General features: G+C 43.0%; 2 protein-coding genes across 3 annotated transcripts; both read right to left on the bottom strand.

The window, feature by feature from the left end:
- Positions 1-343: 343 nt before the first annotated feature.
- LOC310988107 (NUAK family SNF1-like kinase 1) lies at positions 344-13036 on the bottom strand (the record flags this gene model as incomplete). The annotated part of the gene is made up of 7 exons (XM_083974621.1): positions 12686-13036; positions 8114-8234; positions 6830-6981; positions 5186-5251; positions 2848-2967; positions 1664-1796; positions 344-1512 (listed from the first exon to the last, which is right to left on the bottom strand). The coding sequence occupies exons 1-7, from the start codon at positions 13013-13015 to the stop codon at positions 344-346; spliced, it is 2091 nt and encodes a 696-aa protein (XP_083830747.1). The 5' UTR covers positions 13016-13036.
- A 1148-nt stretch (positions 13037-14184) lies between these two features.
- Positions 14185-19811, bottom strand: LOC310988824 (kelch repeat and BTB domain-containing protein 12-like). Of its 2 annotated transcripts, XM_083975591.1 has the most exons (11): positions 19594-19811; positions 18544-18750; positions 18247-18428; positions 17891-18023; positions 17251-17484; positions 16787-17145; positions 16418-16691; positions 15869-16016; positions 15580-15777; positions 14870-15064; positions 14481-14556 (listed from the first exon to the last, which is right to left on the bottom strand). In XM_083975591.1, exons 2-10 carry the CDS (start codon positions 18712-18714, stop codon positions 14916-14918), a joined length of 1848 nt encoding a protein of 615 aa, XP_083831717.1. In that variant the 5' UTR covers positions 18715-18750; positions 19594-19811; the 3' UTR covers positions 14481-14556; positions 14870-14915. The 2 variants fall into 2 exon arrangements, with proteins under 2 accessions (XP_083831716.1, XP_083831717.1); XM_083975590.1 differs by having other exon boundaries at positions 14185-15064.
- Between the last annotated feature and the right edge of the window lie 2785 nt (positions 19812-22596).

Here is a 22596-nt window from a genome sequence, read left to right as displayed (position 1 = left end):
ATGAGGTCAGAGGAAGTTCATGAATCACTGTCCACATCCAGGTGCCTTGTCAGATATCAGATCTCCTTTACGTGCCACTTGATGTCTCTTCTTTCTCCGTATTGCCTCAGAATAGTTAAATTGTCAAGGTTTAATTTATTATTCAATACAAATATGCCAAAAAATGGTGCTCTACATTGATAGTACAATGCTCGGGAGAGTCCATGTACTCGAGAAGCAGCCTCTCCAGAGTTCATTAAGTCTTTTCAAGATGGCAGGCACTGATCATCACAAAAACATGAAATGTTGAACTGGTGCTGAACCCACTTTTTCACCAAACCGATGTCTCCATCAATCCTTAGGCTCATGTCAGTATCTCTTTCTGTCCCTCCCTGTCTCCAAGGTCGTCCTCAGAGCTGCAGGTGCTGTGCTGCAGCCCCCGTGAGAACATCCTGCGACGGGTCTGGGCGCTGAGGTCCAGCAGGTCAAAGGAATCGGAAGAGAAGAGGCTATCCTCGCTGACCACGCTGGAGGGTCGGCTGCGACGCCCCTCTGCGGCCTCTGCGGCCTGGAGGAGCTGCTGCAGAGCCTCCGGGAACATCGAAGAGGCTGAGGGGGGAGTCAAGTGGTGGTCATCAGGAAGATCCAGACTGCGAGAAAACTTGCCGTTACGTTTGAGAATACCCTTCCTTCTTCTTACTGCCTCTGTGCGCATGGTGGGACTATCTGCCGATGCTGGGAGACAGCTGTGGTGTTTCTGATCACCTGTTTCGCTCTCTTTAACCCCTGCTCCGGAGCTTCTTCTATCTGAGGATGAGCCATAACATGACTCGCCTTCATACAAGTTCTTCAGTATCCCCTTCTTGGGCATTTTAGAGGAGGGCTGGCTGAACGTAGAGGCAGACGGCAGGCTGGTGGACAGGACCTCAGCATGCGTGTGGGCAAGTGTGTGTGTTCGATAAGGCTGTGAAGAACTGTTACACGGTTGAGAGGAAGAGTTTTCTTTAGGTGGGCTGTGAAAGACTGAGTCAAAACTTCTCTGCGGTTTCAGAATACCTTTGGGTTTCTTTCTCTCAATAGTGGAAGTGGAGGAAATCACAACAGAGGAGGCAGCTGTTGCGCAAACACCACCACACGCTCCCTGTGCAGTGTGGGGAATTGCATTCTCCTTGCGTGACTTCCTGAGGCTCGACGCTCCTCCGCGTGACCTCCCTCCTCCCCCTCCCCCTCCACGATCGCTCTTCAGAGGTAAGCTGAAGTAAAAGGGGTTGTGAGAGCGTTGAGACGGGCAGGAGGAGTCTGAGGACAGGCACACTGGGTCCACGGTCATGTTGCCGGCAGCGGCGACCCGATTCTGCCAGTCGATGTAGCGAGCCAGGAGGGGGGAGGGGCACTCTTGGTGCGGAGATGAAGGGCAGTCACACACACTCTCTTCATAACCCCAGTTCACCCACCAGTGGTTGGCTACGTCCTCTATCGTGGCTCTCTCATCCACACGCACTGTCAACAACCAGTCGATAAGAGCGCAGGCGTCTGGAGGGACAGAGTCAACAGTTATTTATAGCGACTAACACAATGTCATTATCCAGACACTGGTAAGAACAACAACACATAAGCGACCACACTGGACACGCTGGTGAATATAGAAGTGTAAATATAATGATGGACATTGATAAAGGTTTACCAGAGGGGGGGTTGGGTCTGTGGTAGCGACCTTGGCTGATCTGCTCAGTGAGTGTGCGGTGACTGGCCCCATCAAATGGCATGCTGCTGTACACAAGGGCATAGAGCAACACCCCCAGCGCCCAGCAGTCCACCTAGCACACAAACACACACATGATGACAAACATGTCCTGCACGTAACTCTCAAAAGTAAGGATTTGATTCAATACAATGAGGTGGTACATGATTAGTATTGTTGGTAGTTGGTGTTACGTAAGTATTCAAATGTAATTTGCTTCTGACATTTTCAGATATTCAAGATTTTGGAATTAAGTTTTGCATCTTAACTGCTGCACATGCAAGACAAAACCAGTGCATTAAAGCTACAGTAATGAATATTTGTTCATTTAAAAACATCATACAAATGCTATGTTTTATTATGATGTAACTTAAAGCTGCAATATGTACATTTTTTCCCAATATATTTTAGTTGCAATATGTTGAGGGTGGGAGCTCACAGCTGTCAATCACTAAGGGTGTTTTCACACAAATGTTAAAATGATACATTGTTTCATTTTTTCAGTTAGTGCGGTTGCTTTAACACCTGCTTTTTGTCACTCGGGACCAAACTTGGAGAGCGTCATGTCTCCATGACTACCGGTTGAAATCTGGAAGCGCTGATTGATAAAACTTTCATGATGGAGACTCAAGTAGGACCGGTTGTTAGTAGCTCTGGTCATTTATTACTATATTGTTTGCATGTATAACTCTTGGCAAACGATAGTTCCGATCTACTTTTCTAGTTTGGTACTTCCGACTGGTTTCCGGTTGTGTTCACCCAGCTCGGTCCCGTTAGTTCCCCGTTAAACGTTAAATACGGGCCGAACCGAGACCACCTCCTCAGGCCACACTAGTTTTGGTGCGCATTAGAGTGCGATGGTGCTTTCACACTGACCCAAATGGGACCAAATTTAGTGCGATCTAAATTTAGAGCGCACTAACACTGCAGGTGTGAAAGCACCCTAAGTGAATGCACTTCTGGCCCACTACTCCTCTCACACTGAGGCTTCACGCTAGTGTTAGCTGCTAGAAGATGATGCGGTGACTAGATTTCCAGAGCTTGTGCGTTATAGCTTTAATGAAAGATCCACAGTGGTTATAAACAGTTTCCCATGAGGGAAGCAGAAATGGCAGCTTGTGACCCACCTCTGGCCCCTGGTATGGCAGCCCTTTAACTATCTCTGGAGCAGCATAGAGTGGACTCCCACAGTAGGTCTGCAGCAGACTGCCCCTCTGGAAATGATTGGACAGGCCGAAGTCAGCCAGCTGCAGAACAAGAGAGAGAGAAACCCGTTAATGTTTATGAAGCTACTAAATTATTCCATTTAACTGCTCTATGAATAAGTATAGGCTTAAAACAATACGTCTGGAATTAAAAATGTTGATATAAAGGTTTGACAGTCCAGCAGGTGGACCCAAATCTTTATATGTCTGTGTCAAGTCAACAAAAAGGATTTATGTGAGTCTCATTCTCTTGGATGACGCAAGAGTCACAGACAAAACACTGAGTCCCTCATAAATTCACTTCATTCATTTCAACACTCATCCTCACGCAATCCACATTCCTTTTCACCAAGTGCACATAGCGAACCTTTAGTCATATGGCAAAAAGAAAAACACAATAACTCAAAGCGATTCCTTTTAAAAGAGCCAAAAATAGGTGTGCTGAGTTTATGCCAGACTAAGTGTGAGTGAGGCAAGAGAGGAGAGCCAAAAACATCAGGCTGCTTACGCTCAACGCAACGGAACAATCACTCACTCGAGGCCGTGAGGGGCCGTGCCCAAACACACCGAGGCTCCTCTCTATCTGAAGAGATTATTAACATGCGCACCAACTCACTATCAGTCCCTCTGGTGTTAAAAATACTCAACGTGACAGCTTTAGTTCCGTGGAACAGAGGCACAGGAAAACAGAGACCTCACAGATGGAAGATGACACCGTGTGTATATATAAAACATCTCACTGTTGATATTATACCTGTACATATAGTGGCAGTAAGAAAGCGTAGATGGAGCACGCGCGTTGTGTTGTTTATACAGCTTTACTTTCTACATACTTTTGTGTGTTTGTGTGCGCTCCTCTCAGTGTAAATTCTCTTTCGCCACCAGAGATACATCTGTGCAATGGTCCTCCTGTATTCATGTAAGTGCTCTGGCAAAGACATTCAGTCTTGACTGCTTGTATAAGACACTCTTTCTTCTAAACACACAAACGAATACTGCACACGTGCGTGCCTGGGAGGTGCATGGACTATTGTAAGAAGCTGCAGTCTCTACAAACACTCTTCTTGTAGGGGCAAAAATCTAAGCTGCCTTTAGAGTTATATTATTATATATTTAGTTATATTATCACGTGAAACTTTGGTACAAAGAGCCCAATCATCTGAGTGGGTTAACGGTCAGGGTGTTAGGGCGTGTGCTTTTTTCATGTATGATCATTATTATGACTTTAGTGCTTGCCCACCTCTGAATGGTTGATTCTTTGTTAAGACATTTCCCACAAAACGAAAAAAAATGTTTATAAGAGTAGTTGTAAGCTGTAACAGTTCAAGTTAATTCATTATCATTATTATTCCTAAATTTTAATCTGTGGCATCAAACCTGACCAGGACCCAGTGTTTTACCTAACATTTATGGCTGCCTTTCACACATGCCATTGAGCAGCTATTGTGCAGACATAACATGCCCATGCATTACACAGAGCCTCTGTCATTTCCTGCAGTGGATGCCATGAAAGGCGAATGTGGTGAACCTGAGGTTTGCAATGAATGAAGAGCTGCTGAGAGGTCTGCACGCAGTGTTTTCTTTTGTCAGAGCATACTTATATTAAAACCCTCCGATTGGCGCGATTGTCACTGGATTCCATGCATTCCCCTTTGGCCGTGCAAAGATCCCATATAAGGAAAGGAACGTCCAAATAAGGCTAAAAATGACCCCTGGGTTCTTTTTATAAGACCTGGCACTATGTTTGTGCTGGTTCAGTGTGCACAGCTTAGCAACACATTGAAATGGCTGTGGGCAGAGAGTGTTCCAATGTCTGTTCTGAATGTGCACTTTGTTTGCATTTTATTTCGGAGCTGGGAAAATAATCCAATCACTGCTACCAAAAATATTCCTATCACCATTATTACCATGCTTATTTTCCCATTCCAAGCTGCTGCAGCACTCCAGCATGCTAAATACAGCAGCAGTGGAAAAAGATTGCTTCCTGAAACAAATCAGCCAATGTGTCATTAAGATGTACGTCATGTTCAAAATTTGTGACAATTTTTATGACTCATCTTCGGATGAGTCATAATAACCCATGATGCATTTGTCGCTCAGGCCAGCAATGATTTCTGCCAGAGGACATTTCCATTTTTTATTCGGCGGAAAGTATCTTGTCCTTGGATGGAAACTTTGATTTTCCACAGCATGCGTGACCGTGCTTCTTTGTATGAAAGAGACATGAAGGCTCAGGTTGCGTATGTGTATTCGTTCTTACCTTCACATTAAAATCTTGATCTAAAAGGATGTTCTCCAGTTTGAGGTCTCGATGCACAACGCCGTTCTGCAAGAGAGCAAAGATACACATGAGGTCCTGCGCCGCTCCTCCCTCTTTACAGTCAGAAGTTTTGTGTGTTTTGTGTTTCAAACGTATGACTGCAGGGTCTGAAGTTTACAATACAAACCCAGCGTGCGGTGTGCACAGAGCGTTTGTCTTTCATTTTTAATTTTATAAGCCGATACATTCCAGTCGGGCCTCATGTTGCAGGGCCATGTGTCTAATGTATCAGAGAGTCTTGAGAAAGGTTCTCAGATTGTTTAATCATCATCAGGCATGAGGAAGTACTTTGTTTGGGTTAATTAATCTGATGGGATGTGATTTGATCCCCTGATGGCATTAAGCACCTGGAGGCCAACGTGAAGCCACGGAGCACAGACAGCTGTGGACGCTGGCTGTAGAGCTGTAGAACATTTTGGACCCAACGGGAGAAAAAAGTCTGTTGCAGGATCAAGTGTTTCAATGATTGTGAGTCAGGAGTGAATCATAAGAACAGACAATGCTGCTATAGATAACTGTGGCCACCCAGGAAGCTGTATGACGCAGAGAAACGTTAACGCTGCTGTTGGTTTCTCTTAAAGTCACTTGCTAATGAGCCAGAGGGACCTCTATTCTGTCGTTAATTACATCCTCCTCAGAGCACTTAAGTGGAGGAAATGACCTTTGACCTTAGACATTATTAAATGAACAGTATGTCAGCTTGTATGTGTGTCTCCGTGTGTGTGAGGCAGAGAACCAGGATGAAAGAAATCCATGTGGTAGACCGCGTTTCAGTCGTGCTATTTTTAAACATCTGTGAACTGATTTGGAGAAAAGCGAAAACACAAAAAGAAAAGCATCGAATGACTGAACTGCTTTCATTCTTCTCTTGAAGCCTTAATAATCCCTCCATGTGTCCTGCATACCTCTGAGGCACATTCAATAATTCATTCATGCCGGAACATTCATATCTATTTTGGGACAATATTCAAGGGCACGAGGAGCAGAAAATCCACCTCCCTGCCTACTACAAAGCTACAGGAGCCTGACGATAATCTCTAAATTTAATGTGAGGGATTCATGCAGAAACTAACCTGCTAAAATAAGAATGATGTAAAAAAGAAAAAACCCTTCCTGTAAGATCCAGCTCAGCTGACTGTAAGGTACAGATCCTCACTTCCACCGTAATGCACTTCTGTATTAATAGGATTTATGTATTTCCTTGATAATTCCTTTTGGTTTTATGTACACAACAATCAAAACAAAGAAACAAAGAAGAACTTGTTCCTTACAGTAAACGTGGATGGAGGGATGAAACTCATTTAACAACGTGTTTGTTAAATGTGTCAGTGTGTGACTGTAAAAAACAATCACCGTTTAATGCGCTCTTAACCCAGAGAGATCTAAAAACTCAAGTCAAGTTTTTCTGCAGTATTAGGATTAGGATTTAGTGGATTTAGCGGTACAGTATTTGCTTGTGCACAGTTGAATGCTGCAGCATGCAATTCAGCACGTGTCTTCGAGCCCTTCACTACTTTATACTGTATTCCTGCAGTGTATTTGCATAACCTGCGTGTGTTTGTGTGTGTGTGTGTGTGTGTTAACCTTGTGGCAGTAGTGGACAGCAGATGTGATTTGTCTGAAGATGCTTCTGGCTTCTGCTTCAGGCAGCCTCCTCCTCTCCTGGATGTAGTCGTACAGCTCTCCTCTGCTGGCGTACTCCATCACTATCACGATCTTGTCCCTGCTCTCAAACACTGCACAAGACACGTTGACAATAAGTGATTAGGCAGGTGTGTTTATAATATGAATGTTAGGGGACATCTCAAATTTTCACTACACAACATTAATAGATGCCACGGTGCATCTTTACAGGCAGAAACATGAATAATTAATAGGCTGAAGAAGGTTGATATCTGTGGATTAGTGTAATCAGAGTATTACACATCCCCTCTGTTTCTGGAGGTGTTTTCTATTGCTCCACAGAATGTCGTCAAATGTTTACTGTATTTTCTAATCGCTACAGTCTTTTCATCAGAATCTGTTTACACCAGAAATCTTGCACATTGTCGGCCATTTGTTTCATGAGGTAAGACTCTTACCTGATTAAGATTTGCTGCCCAAAACAATGTAATTAAGTAAAGAGAGTACAAGTGACCAACAAGTGTGCAGGACTACTGGCTCCCTGTCAACATATGGATCCAATGAAACATTTTAAAATCCATCAACAGATTGATTTGGTAATGGTAACATTCTGTTGATGTGATTGTCAACAAACAGCTGACTCTCAACAGTGTTTTAAAAGACAAATATTCTTAGAGACTGATTCACAAACACACAGTTTCACACAATTTCCTAAAATATGTGGGCTAATTCGAACCTAAGTAGTGCACTTGTTGGAGACTATTTGATAATTCAGGAATAAGTATTTGGTTGTTCACATGAGATCAACCTAGAATTGACTGTGTCATGTATGTTAATAAAAGAATAGTGAATCACACAATGTTGTGGTTCACTGATGAAATGTTATTAGTTTTTGAACAACAAAGTGTGTTTATGGCACAGAGAGAGAAGCAAGATTAGGATTTGGACACATTGGGAATACTCAGATCAAATCATCAATCAATTCAATGTTATTTTTCTCTTCAGATGGGATTTGCTGACTGAGAAAAAAATGTGAAATATCTGTGTTATCTCTGACATCTCACAGCACCTCCTCTGTTGTGTAAGGCACTCCAGATCGATTTATTCTGCCTTAAATTTGACTGATGTAATTTTCTGAAACGTTCAGGGTCTGAAAATCAATCTGGTGCTGAGGCTAATTCATAATTCACTGCTATATTTAGGACCTGTGTCGAATGTGTGTTATGTGTGTGTTTGCAGTCTTACCCTCGTGGAAGCGAATGATGTTGGCGTGCCTGAGCGAGGACGTGATCTCGATCTCTCTCTGGATGTGGATCTTGTCCAGGTCGTCAGTGATGCGCTCCTTGCGGATCGACTTGATCGCCACCTGAGAGAATAACACAGTGAGTATGGAGACATGTGAAGCTCAGAGCTTAGAGCACACACAGTTTGATTACTGTTGTAAAGTGAGGATGGTTAACAACAGCATTAGGGACAGTCAGTATAATGATGATAGTTTATACAACACTTGTTGTCCATCCAGTGCCCTCAAACACAGATTCCCCTTGATGTCATTCTTTTCTAAACCCTCCAGTTCACTCATTTTCCTCTTTCAGTACGTTGTGTAACACTGTTTAATCCACAGTTCATGTATCACTTGCACAGACAAAGAAATAAAGACACAGACAGTGTTGATACGATTCACACACACACACACGCATTCACACATACAAATAAAATCTCTGGGTATTAGAGGTGATTATGTGGGTTTTAAAGGCTGGATGGTGAGAGCAGGTCTTCTGTGATCTGCGCTCAGAGGCAGAAGGTTGACAGCTGCACTGTTCACACTCTGTTTCCTTAATCCCAGGCACTCACTGTACCCCAATGTAACCCCCCAACCACCAAACACACGCACACACACCAGAGCACGCACCCCAGCAGGAGCTCCTAAATCTCTTCAGATGAAGTAACTGTCACCAAAATGGCTTTGGACCAAGAGAAGACAGACCAGCATGTTCTTTTAAGAAATGTCATATACTTTTAAAAAACACAGGACAACAAATAGATTAAGAGATGTGGGGTTAACATCCTAACGTAGCACTGATCACACTGTGAAATAATTCTGTCCCATGCGAGAACAGGCCTCTCCCTCGGGTCGCAGCTCGTGAATTCTCAGCTGCTGGAAAAAAAACATCTACGCAACATCGGAAGACACGATTCACACGCTCCATCAGCCACAACAGTTATGCAACACAATACAAATGCACACCAGGGAACACTCGACACTGACCTTCTATTACTGATGTGACGCAATCCAGCGAGGATGAACATTATTATAATATTTGTTGGTGTTTTTTTGTTTGTTTGTTTGTTTGTTTGTTTGTATCTTCTCTATAATCATCGGCACACTGTCTGAGGATGTTTCTCTCACACCGCCAGGCTCAAGTGGGCCAGGTCAGAGATTATGCCACACATATTCAGTGGTTGTGGGCTAAATAAAGTATACCCAAGCTTGGGGAGCCATTACTATGCGGTTGCTTGCACGCATGCACGCAAATGTTTTCTGACCCAAATACCTGCTGGCTTAAGGGACAGCAATGTGAGGAGGGGAACAGGAGAATATAAAATAAGGTAAAGGAATGAGAAGGGAGGACGTAAGAGGCAGCTGACAGAGCAGGTGAAAGAAATGGAAGTACACTATGTGGTAAAAAAAAAAAAAAAATAGGACTTGTACTTTACTGTCAGCTCATGCACCCAGATGTGACATTAGAGTCTGATCAGCAGAGTACAGACAATAGAGAGACACACTCTGGTCACTGCTGAGCCTTTGGGCATTAGGAGCATACTGTATTTCAAAGGGGCATGTGTGTGAAGAGGAAGCGTGGGCATGTGTGCGTGTTTGTGTGACTTCATCCTTGTGCATGCAAATACGTATTGCTGCGTATGCGTCATGTCTAAGTATGACCTCTACAGTATCCTTCTCACCAACAATGTCTCATTGTTTGTTCGAATAATGGGCTGCGTGTGAGATATTGGTCAAAAACACCAAACTGTAACTGGACACATGCAGGAAACATGTTGTTGCTATGTGCATGAGTAATACCGGTGTAATCAGATATCCTTAACTGTAGAAGAACATAATGTGCATGTTATAATGTGACAGCCAATGCAAATGTACAGTTTGTCCAGACAGATACAGTGTGTTGCAGCTTACACTGTATCATAATTAGATTTCACTAGTCGGAGTAGAATTTCTTTCTTTGCTTGCTTCATCTCATCTTCTTGTTTTATTTATTGCCCTCAGCGTGACTTCGCTCACTGCACAAATCCCGAGGCTGCTGCTGACTTTTTGCACGTGTTTTGTGAGTGTGTGACGTCACGGTTGAGATTGGGGTGACAGGCGGCCACTCGCCGACTTCCTGTTCCATTATTCCCACAGATAACTCACGCACGCACACACAAACACACAAACATACAGTGCGTACACATGTCCTAAGAGCCTGAGCATCACTACAGATTCCTGCTGCATCTGTGAAAGATTTAACAGCAGGATTATACAGGCTTCTTGCCAAAAAGATCCCTGACCTCATCATCGAGCTGCACACATAAACACACACAGAGCCCTAAGCTGTCCCCAGTCAGAACCAGGAACTTCAGAGCAGCACAGTGTTTTGATGTTAGTGGGCTGCAAATTGGATAAATACACAAATGACAAGTAGGGCTGAAAGACAGTGCTTCCACTCACGCACAACAGAAAAGATTTAACTGCTAGAGAACAAAAAAAAGACTCATCATGATTAATCTTCAAGTCAAAAGGCGAAAGGTAAAACTAAATCTGACAACCAGCGCCTTTAGAACTGATAATGAACACAGCTTTATAAAATCACTTGTCAAGAAATAATCCAGCAAATATAAATCTGTAAAATGCTGTTTTTACACTTATTTCTCATCCAGAACAAAATGCAAAGAGGTGATTAGTAAGTTTAAAGGGGTTAAAGGAGTTCTACATCAGAAGCCCGTTCCACCCACACCTTGCCATCATGGGATGTGGGGGTCTGTCCATGCGTTGGTGTAACACACGTCGTTTGAACCACTTCTTCCCTACTATAATCCAGCCCCTACAGTTGCTGGTTTATTTCAGTCCCAGTGAGCGACAGTGCATTTCCCATACTGCATTTAGTCTCAGACCAGACTCATTACTTTAACATGTAGATAAAACACATAAGAAGATAACAGAAAGTGTTAGAGACAAGTAGTGCTACATCTGCAGGCTGGAAGTATTTTGATCCAGGTGCACTTTTCTCTCTGTCCCATTGTGCAACATAAAGTAAAAGCTGCATAGAGCTAAGGTTGTGTAAGAACAACATCATGATGCACATTGCACAAAGCCAGAACATCTTAGAGTTACTTTTTCCCGACATGTTTCAGTTTTGAGTCAGGCCCCCAGCCGCTGTAAGTGGCCCAGTTTACACAAGACCCTGCATCCCCTGCTTCCATTTCATCCTGTGCATTAGTCATGTTTCCCTCCTGCAGAACAGGCACTCAGGCACTTACAGGAACAGTCTCAAGTCAGCTCTTTAATCTCAAACATTTTCCCTTCCTCCTCTTCTTCCTCCCTCCTGCCCTAAAACCGCCTCCGCCTCTGCCTCCTCCCGACACTCCAACAACAGCCCCCTGGTCTTGTTTCCAAAAATAATGTCCGTTTTGTTTCAAAGAATCCTAGGTATGTGCTGGCTACTGGCTCAAGGAATCCAGCATTTTCCCCCTGTGCCCTACACACACTCACACACATGCATGCACACACACACAGCTAATTCTCTCTGCTCATATTCTTTCATTTGCCTCCTACTTGTCTACGGTCTTTCGCTCTCTCTCTCTCTGTCCTTTCTGTCTCGCCGGTGGAGGTCTCAGAGTCAGACTGAAAGCTGCCAGAGGATTGGTGCCAGTCACACTTCCACAATCTGAAGATTATCCCTATTATTGTGTGTTTGTTTACTAAAAAAGCAGAAGGGGAATTTGAGCCTGATGGGGTCTCTGTCTCTTTGTGCTCTGATCACACTAGAGTGAGGGATTAAAGATCGACTATGGACATAAACCCCACAATTATTCAAACTAATCTGGCACCATATTCTGCTTTAAACCTGGATATTCTGTAAAACACACTGATTGCATCTGAGTTCCCCTATGTGCATTTGCTTTGCGCATTTGTATTCACTGGGTTGCTGGTAAAGGGGGTCAGACTCCTATTGGAGGAGATCTATTGTAGTAACTTTATCCCCTTGTTCAAGTGCTGAGTGAGTCAGACCAAAGGCATCTCAGCCTGGCAGAGCTGAAAGCAAGAACTGGGTTCAGCATCAGCCCATGAGCTCACCCACAAACACACAAACACACACACAGGGAGAGACACACACAGACATGCACATGGCCCCCAGGAGTTCAACCCCACCTCCAGATTAATATTTAATATATAATGGGGCAGCATTCTTGGAACAATCACATGTCAACAACACACACACACACACACACACACACACACACACACACACACACACACACACACACACACACACACACACACACAGAGGGAGAGGGATGGAGATTGCTGAAGACTACAGTATTAGCAGCATATCACATTCTCTCTGTCCGGCTTTTTTATGGGTCAGCAGAGGAAGTTAAGAGGTCAGACATTTTTAGAAACAGGTTCATAATAATGTAGGCAACACTTTGGCTGCATTTGATCCTGCATGATAAATGTTTAAAATGAGAGCAGACAGTGAAGCACAAAGCTGTGAAAAGCTTGTTTTGCATTATTTTCTCCAGTGCATCAGTCCTACTCACCGTCTTCAGACTCGCTCTCTCCACCGCCTTCTTCACTTTGCCGTAGGTACCTTTGCCCAGAGTCTCCATCACTTCGTAGCGGTGCTTCAAGTTGTGTTTGTGCTGGTGCTTCTTCACCTCCATCGGCGCTGTCACAGACGGTGACCGCCTCACCGCTTCCATTTCTGGGTTTCTCTGCCGCCTGTCCGCGCTGCAGTGACGGCGGCTGTCCAGCCTCGGGGGCTCGTCGGCGGCTCGGTGGCCGCTGGATGCCGCCTCCTGCAGACAACCGAGCTCGGAGCGGTCGCTGGTGTTCATTGCGCCTCTGCTGTCTGCCTCACGTCTGCCCATCCTTTCTGCGCACTGCGCGCACCTGTCACTTGGACTGGATCCCCCAAAACTGGCTTGAACTTATACTAAAGCAGCTGAAGTCAGGGGCAGGGAAGTTGCCCATGTAGATCAATATCAGAGCCTCACATCTATCTATCTGACGTCTTAAGATCGCAGCAATCCCTGAAAACTCATCCAAACCAATCTGAGCAGCAGCAACCCTCTTTTCTCTCTCTCTCTCTCTCTTTAGTTTCACAGCAACAGGAGCGATGGGAACCACATGGTCCGGAGCGATGGGTGGAGCCTCATCATTCCTGTGCCAGCTCTCATAGCAACATCCCGGCGAGTCGCGTTCACTTGGGATCATTGTGGGTTTTCCTGACTGCTCATACTTGACCTGCCCAGCAGCAGGAGAGAGGATATGAAGGCATGTATGGAATGTCATGCGGATCAGACGCTCACCCTAAATCCACCACTTCAGTCACTGATGTTTGTTATGGGTGAGCTGAGAAAAAAATAAATCCTGAAAAAGACTTTGAAGAAACTGGGAGGAGGCAGAGACTTTGAAGTCAGACAGGAGTAATGGTTGGTTAGACCACATGATTAAATTCTTCTTTTTTATATATAGGCTATTTCTAAATTCACAGAAATAACAAAAGAAGAAAAGAAAAGATCACTCATAAAATACAACTTGGAATCCATTTATTATCTCAACCTATAAAACATTGTAAATATGATCACAGGAATTCAAAAGAACTACACATTACTGTAAGACATATAGGCCTGTTTTAGTTCATCCTTTCTGGCTGTAATGTCCTGAAACTGACCAAACAAGAAACAACCCATTTTAATGATAAACAACATAAACAAACTTATATACAAACATATAGGCCTATCTAAACAAGAAGATCTTATAACAACACCTTCACCTAATTCAACTGACAACCCTAACCGAAAGCCTGCATCATTCTTCCAGAGGTCAAGGGTCAAAAAGTCCACAGCAAGAGTCCTTAAAAACAAAGCAGGCTAATCTGAAAGGCTAGTTACAAATAATGTGTAACCCATAAATTATTACTGATCTGATCACACAGACCATTATTGATTAATAATGGCATTGGTAATCGTTAATAAGCTCTCTATAGGTAAAAGATTTTCAAAAGACCAGACAAGCGGATCTGAAGGAACTGTGCATTACCTTCTGAGACATCTAGTGGTGAGGAAGCATACTGCGAACAAATGTATACTGTGTCTAAAGATTAAAATAATACAGTTAAAATATCCCCAAAAAATGTGCCTCCCCTGGTGATTTGGAGACCTCATGGTGGGGACAAGAATGCACTAACCCAATGATGTATAACATGACCTGTTAATGAGTCAGCTGTTAGGTGGAATTTGTTTCTCTAACCTTTGGACAGAGCCAGACGTGCGGCTTTCAGTTGTTTTCAGTTAAACGAATTGTCTCCTGAGTATGAGTGTGATATCATTCTTCAACTAACCCTCAGCTAAGAAAGGATAATAGTAACATTTTAATGTAATATTCCCTTAAAATGTCCACCAACACTCTTTCCACACTGTCAAGTAGTTTAATAATTCTCATGAAAGTTATTTTTGAAGAAACTAACCAACAACTTTGTTGTTTAGGTAAAATGATTACTGGTTGTTACAGTTAACAAAAACTAGAGATTGAAAACAAAAACTCTTTTTACACCTAAGTTTAAATAAACAGAGTTTTGTCTTTTTAAAAGGAAACCAACTAGACATCCACATTTCACATGTTCGTCGTCATTCTTGCAATGGATACATGTGAAATCCCAGATTTAAGGCACGCTTGGATACATTTGTGTGATGTTTAGAAGAGAGAAGCTGATTTCCCACATATCACGGCCCCTGGCATTGATACCCAGAGTCAGCAGGAGATGCATCAGGGTGCAAAGAGGTTTCGAGGATTGAGGTTAGCGACCAGACAGACGTCATAGCTGTCGTGCATGGCTGCTCGTCTTTCCACCACCGTCCACACATTGTCTGCAGGGTCCAGGAACAAAATCTCCTTGGTGATGATCTCATGACGGCCTGCAGTCAAGAGAGAGAAAGTATGTGACTTATGGCTGACCAAAATCTAATTTCCAGAGATACTGCGTCATCAGTGAGCTGGCATTCCCTCGCTCTGATCAGTGTGTCTTGTGTTTAGCAACAGGAGGCATGTGAGCAAACAGTCTTAAACAGATGGAAATTGTCTTGGTGACGAAGAGCGGGGTCAGGCAGATGCAATAACCCCCACCCCCCTGGAGAGCCAGCGGGTAATTGGTATTTTGCTTGTTGTTATCATTTGTGGATTACCAAACAAGAGCCAGGGCCTCTGCTGTGACGGACTGTTAACAAAATGTCAATCAACTACAAATACAAAAACACACAAAACAACAACATCACAACACCAAAGAACTGCAAAGAGACAGAAATCAAAATTGCAGAAAGATGCAAAATGACAAAAGAGAAACACAAAATGATTACAGGTTTCTTGATAAGCCTGTCTCAGGGTACTAAAACAAAACACTGCTCAAATAATTAACAAGCATTCAGCAACTGACCGGCTCCTTTGTAGTATCCACAGAGGTAGAGCTTTCCATCCACTACTCCGATATTGGAGGCGTTGGTTCGGAGGGAGAGCAGAGACGTGGGCAAGGTTGGTCCTTCCCTCCAGGTGTCTGTTCCTGGGTTATAGATCTCCACAGAGCTCAAACAGCGACGTGACTGCCCACGGTCCTCTCCATCACATCCAATACCACCTGAAGATCACACACATTGTCTGGCTCCGCTCCCTTTCATACAGAATTAATACATGAAAAATAGAGAGTTGTAGTGTGCCTTAATATAGACCTAATATGTAGATTTCTCCGTTGACGACAGCCGTGCCGCAGCGGTACCTGGAGTACTTCATCTTGGAGCACTCTCTCCACGTGTCCTTACCAGCGTCAAACTGGAACATGCGGTTACTCAGCTTGTCAGGCTCATCATCTGGCTGATGCTGTCATAGAAGAGGGTAGGATTTAAGCAGAAGGGGGAACAAAAAGCTTAAAGCTCCTACTTTTAGGATTTTTTTAGATGAATTTGGATGTCTTGTGGCTTATGGTTTTGTTTGAATTGTTGCAGGTTCTTTCAACCCATTTGTCTCACTGCCTCTGGAAATTTTCAAATTCTACCTGGATAGTTGATTCAGGTGTTACTAAATCTTGATTTGTTAATGAAAGATTGTGTCAACACTATTCCAGCTCCAAACCGATGAGAAAAGCAAGAACGAAAACACAAATATAGAAATTCCTCAAGTAAAGCAGCTACAACTACTCAATATTTTGTGTACATACATGTAAACCATATCACTTCTCTTTTATAAGGACTGTACAATTATTGCTATCTATGAAGCTGTACCTGTGGTGTCCAGCCGCCCAACACATAGAGATGGTCGTTCAGGCTCACGGCACAGTGGCAGGCTAAAGGTAGAGGCAGAGGGGCGAAGCTGAGCCAGCTGCCTCCTCTCTTTAGCGACCATCTCTCCACACTGTCTGTGATGACATAGTGATTCCGCACCTTCATCTGTCCTCCTATCATGTAAAGGGCATCTCCTACCAGCCCCAAAGCGTACATGTCTCTGTATTCTCCTGAACACACCTCCATCCAGCTGTTCTCCTCTGAATGATCATACCTGGAAGACACACAGGTATTTCAGATCTGGTTCTGACTGCAGTGCCAGTCAAACATGTGGGTTGTTCAAATATGACACAATACACACACACACACCTGTAGATATCCACCCTCTTCATCCTGTGTTGGTCGACTGCCTCTATTGCCACTACTATGTTGTTGTCTCGCGTCACTGCCCCTGCTGTGATCTGGCCTGTGCCTCCACAGCCCCTCAGTGGAGAGGGGATGTAGTAAGTCTTTCTAGCATGGGGGGCAAAGCAAAAACTGAGGTCAGCAAGTCCTCCACGGCGGGCAGGCACTCCCTCCTTGTTAATCCCACCCAGACAGAGCAGCAGGTCAGTGGTCTCCATGCCATAGCGAAGAGCCGGGCGAGGTGGAGCTGATGTCTCACAGAGACCTGAGGTCTGGAGAGCAGCATCAATCATCCCAAAGCACTCAGCGTCCCTCAGCAATACCTGGAAGATTAATTTACAGGCATTACATTTCATCAGTCTTCTAATTCTTTGTTAAATATGGATAAGACTTTTATCACTTGGCCATTCTCTCCTGTCTTTTCTCACTGGGTTTCTCCTCCTGGCTTTGCGAAGGAATCCCGGATCCACAAGCTCCAGGCGGACACGCCTGAGTAACTCCACGGCACAGGCTTCGGCCTGGGAGTCCCCTCTTCGCCTCTCCACCCAACGAAGCACCAGCTCCAGGACAGTCTCCTCCTGTGATATGTTGAGGTCATCTGAGCCCAGCAGATCCCCAAGACTCTGGGCATCCAGGTCCAACACTTCTTCTTCCTCACAAACCTAGAGACAGCAAAGATATAGACTGATTAAAGACAAACTGGATATGCCTCAGTCATAGAAAAAGTCAATGTTGGGATACCTAAAAGTGCTTAAGTGAAAAACTAAACCGAAGTATCTCAACACCTAGCTTGTGTGTAACACATTCCCATCTGCTGACATCTAGTGGCAGTAATAAGATAACAGCTGGAGAAATATTGATATTATCATCAGAGTTAATCTGCTCTATGCCGTTTTGTAATTGCAAAGGGGCCAATACAGTAATGAAGCTGTTATTTTCATTAATGATTTTCAGGGCACATACATTTTTTTTACACTTTATAATTGGATAATTGTTTTGTCTTGAATCTATGAACTATTTTTATCGAACAGAGACAGTGTTTGACAGGAGTTCTTCTAAATGTCTCACCTGTGCAAAGTGTTGGCAGAGGTATGTTAAGGCACAGTCAGCCAAACCAGTGGCCCCCAGGTCTCTGGCCCAGTGGTACAGACCAACACAGTTGGAAGGGTCCATACGGGCCTCCATGTGCCTCTGACACAACCTAAAACAGTGACAACAAGGAAGTAAAATATTGTATTATATTATTTACAATGAATCACCTTTTTATTTTGCTATTGTTCTTGACATCGATTACAAGCAGGATAACAGATGGTAATTTACACGATGACCTGAGCTATCACCATACAGTATAGATGAAAGTCTGATCAGTGTTACTTTATTGGTTAATGATCAACATCCTACTTCCCAGTCCCCTCTTTCTCCACCTGAAGGCTCCGTCCACATGGAGCAGGAAGGCAGCAGCAGCTACTCCCTGGATGTTGTCATTGGAAAGGGGGAGTTCGGCCCGGTACATGTAGCCCAGTAGCAGCTCCAGGCTCTGAGCAGGTGTGTCTCTAAGAGACACCTCTCCTCCCCGGGTTTCCTTAAGACCACATGTAAACATGGCCTGGACACAGCAATTCACCAGATTAATAGCGTATGAAACAATTACCATCTCAAAGCATTAGCAGACTTGCTGGTAAGAGCTACACAGAATCCAAGCTGCATCAGTTTTTATTTACCTGGAAGTACGGGCTGAAGGCAGATAGCACAACCTTGTGGCAATGAAAGGGAATCCCCTCTGCCAGCAGCACCACATCAGTGAGCTCCTCAGACCTTCTCATCCTCTCCAGCTGCTTGAGCAGAATTAAGCTGTGCTCTGCCTGAGCAGAGTCCAGCACCTCAGGGTCCATGCACTCTTTTTTCGGATGTCAGCATAGAGAGAAAGCCTTTGGGGCCGAGCAGGGTAAAACACACAAGCGGAAAAATAAGAAGGAAAAAGGAAGATAGATGAGGGATTCTTCCTACACATATACCAACCATAACCATAACTTCACATTCTTCAGATTTATTTTACCATCTGATCATACCAAGCAAAAAGAGAGCCATAGACTGACAGCTGAACTTTGCTTTGCAATCTTTGTAATTTGACCTCAAACCGCAGCTGTGATCTGATTACAAATGTGAATGTACTGGGCAACTTGGAATGGAAAAACAAAACATTTTCCATAATGAAAATTAAAGGCTGAATTTACTGTGTAATTATGTTCAGTGAACTGAATCTGTGTAGAGTGCACATTCTCAAATTCCACTTTCCCCCTTTTTTCTAGATGAGCTGAAGTAGCTATCACTATAGGATGTTTCGTTTACTGAAGGTGCACAGTCTCTCTCACTGATTTCACTTAGAGGTCCAGTGTGTAAAAATGCTCTAATTACAAAATAGTTATTGATAAACTAATACAGATAACACAAATTTGTCTTGTTTATTGAACAAAAAACTCTTTATCAGGAAGGTGCTGTTACTTATACAGTCATTATTGGCCACTAGACTGTGTATATGACTTGGCTCTGTTCGGAGAGGCCTATGTTGACCAGTGTCTTCAACTGGTTCCACCCCTGAACAGCTGGCCCACCAACTTCCACACTTTTGGAGACAATACTGACACTATCAGTGGGTGTGCCAAACACACACAGGTCACCTCACTCCAAGCAAACAAGCACAGGCAGTCCTCAGTCTGAGCATTAGCATGTTAGCATGACTTTAGCTTAGCACATGCAGCAAACAGCTATACCCGTGGTGTCCAGGGCAATCCACAGCCAGGATTTAGAAGTTTCTGAATAGAGATGACGTCGCCCTTGATATTACTATTCGCAGGCTGTTGTATAGTTGGTTTTGTTTTGCTTTTGCTGGCAGGTCTGTGTTGTGTTCTGTGCTGTCTGCTGCCTGTGGGTGGGGGTATTTGCATGCTCACTGTTGGTTTAAAATAGACCAGCAAGTGCTGTGGTGTGTTCAGGTTTCCACAAGCTGCAGTGCAGGCAGACAGTCGCTGTTTCACTTGTTAAAAACATGAAGGTTTGTCTGCGACAGGTTTAAAAAGGTTTGGTTTGATGATGTGTTGAACACTCCCATTATGAAAGAAAGCCTCATCCAGTGAAAAAAAAAACCCTGAAATGGTGCAAAGATTAGATGAAAGCTGTAGCCAAGGTCACCAAAAAATGAAAAAATCATGGAAATGCCACAAAAAACAGTTTTTCTAGGGATTTATATTTTGGTGAATTTAGCTACAGAAACAGCTGGAGGCTAAACTTTTGAGGCACATTTTATTGGCAATGGATTTCCACTGATTACACACAGTCAAACATTCACAAAGATGCAGACACAATGCACACGATCATGTCTTTATAGTAGGCTAAGGGTGTGTCTGCCGACTGGACAGGTTATTGGAGGTGACATAAATCTCTGCAGGGTTATTTCAGGCTAATTGTTTTCTGACGGTGTTTCCATGCACAGTCTGACTGCATTGCGCAACAGCAGGAGCAAAACAACGTGGTCCTTTCAGTTTATGGACAGTGCAGATTAATCAGTGACACCTGTGTACCGGATGTGTGTATACAAACATGTGAATCTTGCTCACTTACATGTGTCAGTAACGGTACTGTCACACTGCCAGTTCTTCATCGGGACCTTTGGCCAAGAACATGAACGTCAGTCTGCTGATGAAAACGCTACCAGTGCTAAATAGAGTGCCAATTTCCAAATATATAACCATTTAGAGAACCATTCATAACATTTTATAGCATCATGACTTATGCAGTCACCGTTTTTAGCATTGTTAGCAGCATAACTCTAGAAAGGTAATGTTGGGCTGTAAAAATAAAAAATAAAAAAGTGCTGGATGGGTCGCCATGAAATTTGGTACTAACAAGATAAACTGTAATAGATCTGATGATCTCCTAAAATTTTATTTGGTTCCATTACACCAAAACAACTAAAGTTCAAGATTTTGTTTAATGGCTAATTAACTCATACCTGACCTTGGTTAGGCTGCTATGGGTAGAAATCTTCTCCATTCTCCTTTTCTTCTTTCTCCATAGCAATTTATAACTTTTGTATTTTGAATGTTTTGAAAAGTGCAATACACATGTCAAAGAAAACAAATCTGGCATCTCTGTCATTTGTCCTTTCCAAACTCCATTTACAACTAATGAATCTATTATTAGAAAGTAGGTCAGGAAAAAATCAGACTTTGGCTTTCAGATAGTGAGAAAATCTATAGCACTTAATAGGTTATCAAACACTTCAACTCTTTATCCAGGTAGTTAAATGATTGATCTTATTTCCCTTTAGATAAGACTTAGGCCTAGAGACGGGGTGCATGGCAGCATCTTATATTTGGAAGTAGGCTATTACACACTGTTAATGCCACATCAACTAAAAAATAAAACAAACTTTATTCTTTTTTTTATAACATGCTGCATATATACAAGTGACTTTCTTTCACCTTAATGCTGGGGTTGTGGCAGGTGTAGATCAGCATACATTTTGACAACACAATAAAAAGAGACCAAACTACAAATATGACTTAGGCTGAAGAAACAAACAATGGTTTAGGTATGAGCAGGGAGAACTCAATAATGACAAACCTGTGGAAAATATTCCACTCTCCTCAGACAGGAACAGTCATGAGGCGTCACGGTTTCACACTGTGCCCTCTCATTTCCCTTTATCTTTATCTTTTTCTATCTCGCCAATGTTTGGTTAGGCTATATTCAGTCTTAAATCAACACAAATGTAACAGAAATATGTAGAAAATGTAAGAACACAGATTATACAGGTTACACAAACACAAAGATGAATAACAAGGTGGAAAATGCACGAAATGCCTTATTACGATGTGAAAATTCAACAGCTTTAATTAACTTTTAGAATAGAGCATCTGAATGAAGTGACTTCAATAATTTGATTTAGTTTAATTTTCATTTTTGGATAGAAGTGATTTCAGGACTACAGATGGAAATTAGCGGCTCCGCTAAATCTGGTGCAGCCATCTTTTTATTGTTTTCAATAACTAATGTCACTGCACACTGTCCTTTTTAAATAAATAAATGAAATAACCAGGAGTGTGTAGACTCCATTGGGGAAAAAATGTGCACAATTAGGTAATTGACAGAATTTGACGCTGTGACAAACTACCAGCTATATAGGCTGACTGCACCGGGTGCATCTCAGTTTTCATGCATCAGTTGTTAGCAGTTAAAATAGGTGACTATAGAGTAATGGGAAACTGGTTTTAACATGCAGCTTTTGCCTCTCAAAGTGGTTGTATTAATGCAAAACTGACAAAAGAAAACTTACCTTTTACAAAAATTAGAAAAAGATCATATATACCAAGGCTAAAAAGAAAAAACAATGTCCATGAATTCTGAGAAATTTGTGTAACGTCATATTCATTCTTGTCTGGTTACATACTCAACCCTGTTCACATCTATTTTGCAGAACATTTCTTCTTTAATTAAAATTGAATATTAGATCAGATTGTTTTGTGTGATCTGTAAATTAGCTGAGATTGTGGAAGGTTCTTCCAGTTTACACTATTTGTCCTTTTAGCTGTGCTTGCTCATCAAATGTTCCTGCGTTTGAACAGCATACATTTACACGTGTCTAAAAGGGGCCACAGTTAATATACAAGGCTGTTCCCTGTTAATACCCAACACTCATCGATAGCTGTTAGTCATTTCAGCCCTAAAAAGAAAAATCCTGTGAGCCAGTTGTTCCTTTACGTAAATGCTGGAAA

The sequence above is a fragment of the Trachurus trachurus genome (genome assembly GCF_905171665.1).
Source record: "Trachurus trachurus genome assembly, chromosome: 7".
Taxonomy (NCBI): domain Eukaryota; kingdom Metazoa; phylum Chordata; class Actinopteri; order Carangiformes; family Carangidae; genus Trachurus; species Trachurus trachurus.
This window is presented reverse-complemented; position numbering and strand designations above follow the sequence as displayed.

Bases quoted from the DNA above. Each gene is read 5' to 3' on its own strand.
- LOC310988824 (XM_083975590.1), bottom strand. From the start codon at position 18,714: ATGGACCCTGAGGTGCTGGACTCTGCTCAGGCAGAGCACAGCTTAATT. The intron at 18,429-18,543 runs GTAAATAAAAAC...TGCTGTGTCCAG, and splicing joins CCTTCAGCCCGTACTTCCAG to GCCATGTTTACATGTGGTCT. The intron at 17,485-17,890 runs GTGAGACATTTA...TGCTGTCTCTAG, and splicing joins TCTGCCAACACTTTGCACAG to GTTTGTGAGGAAGAAGAAGT.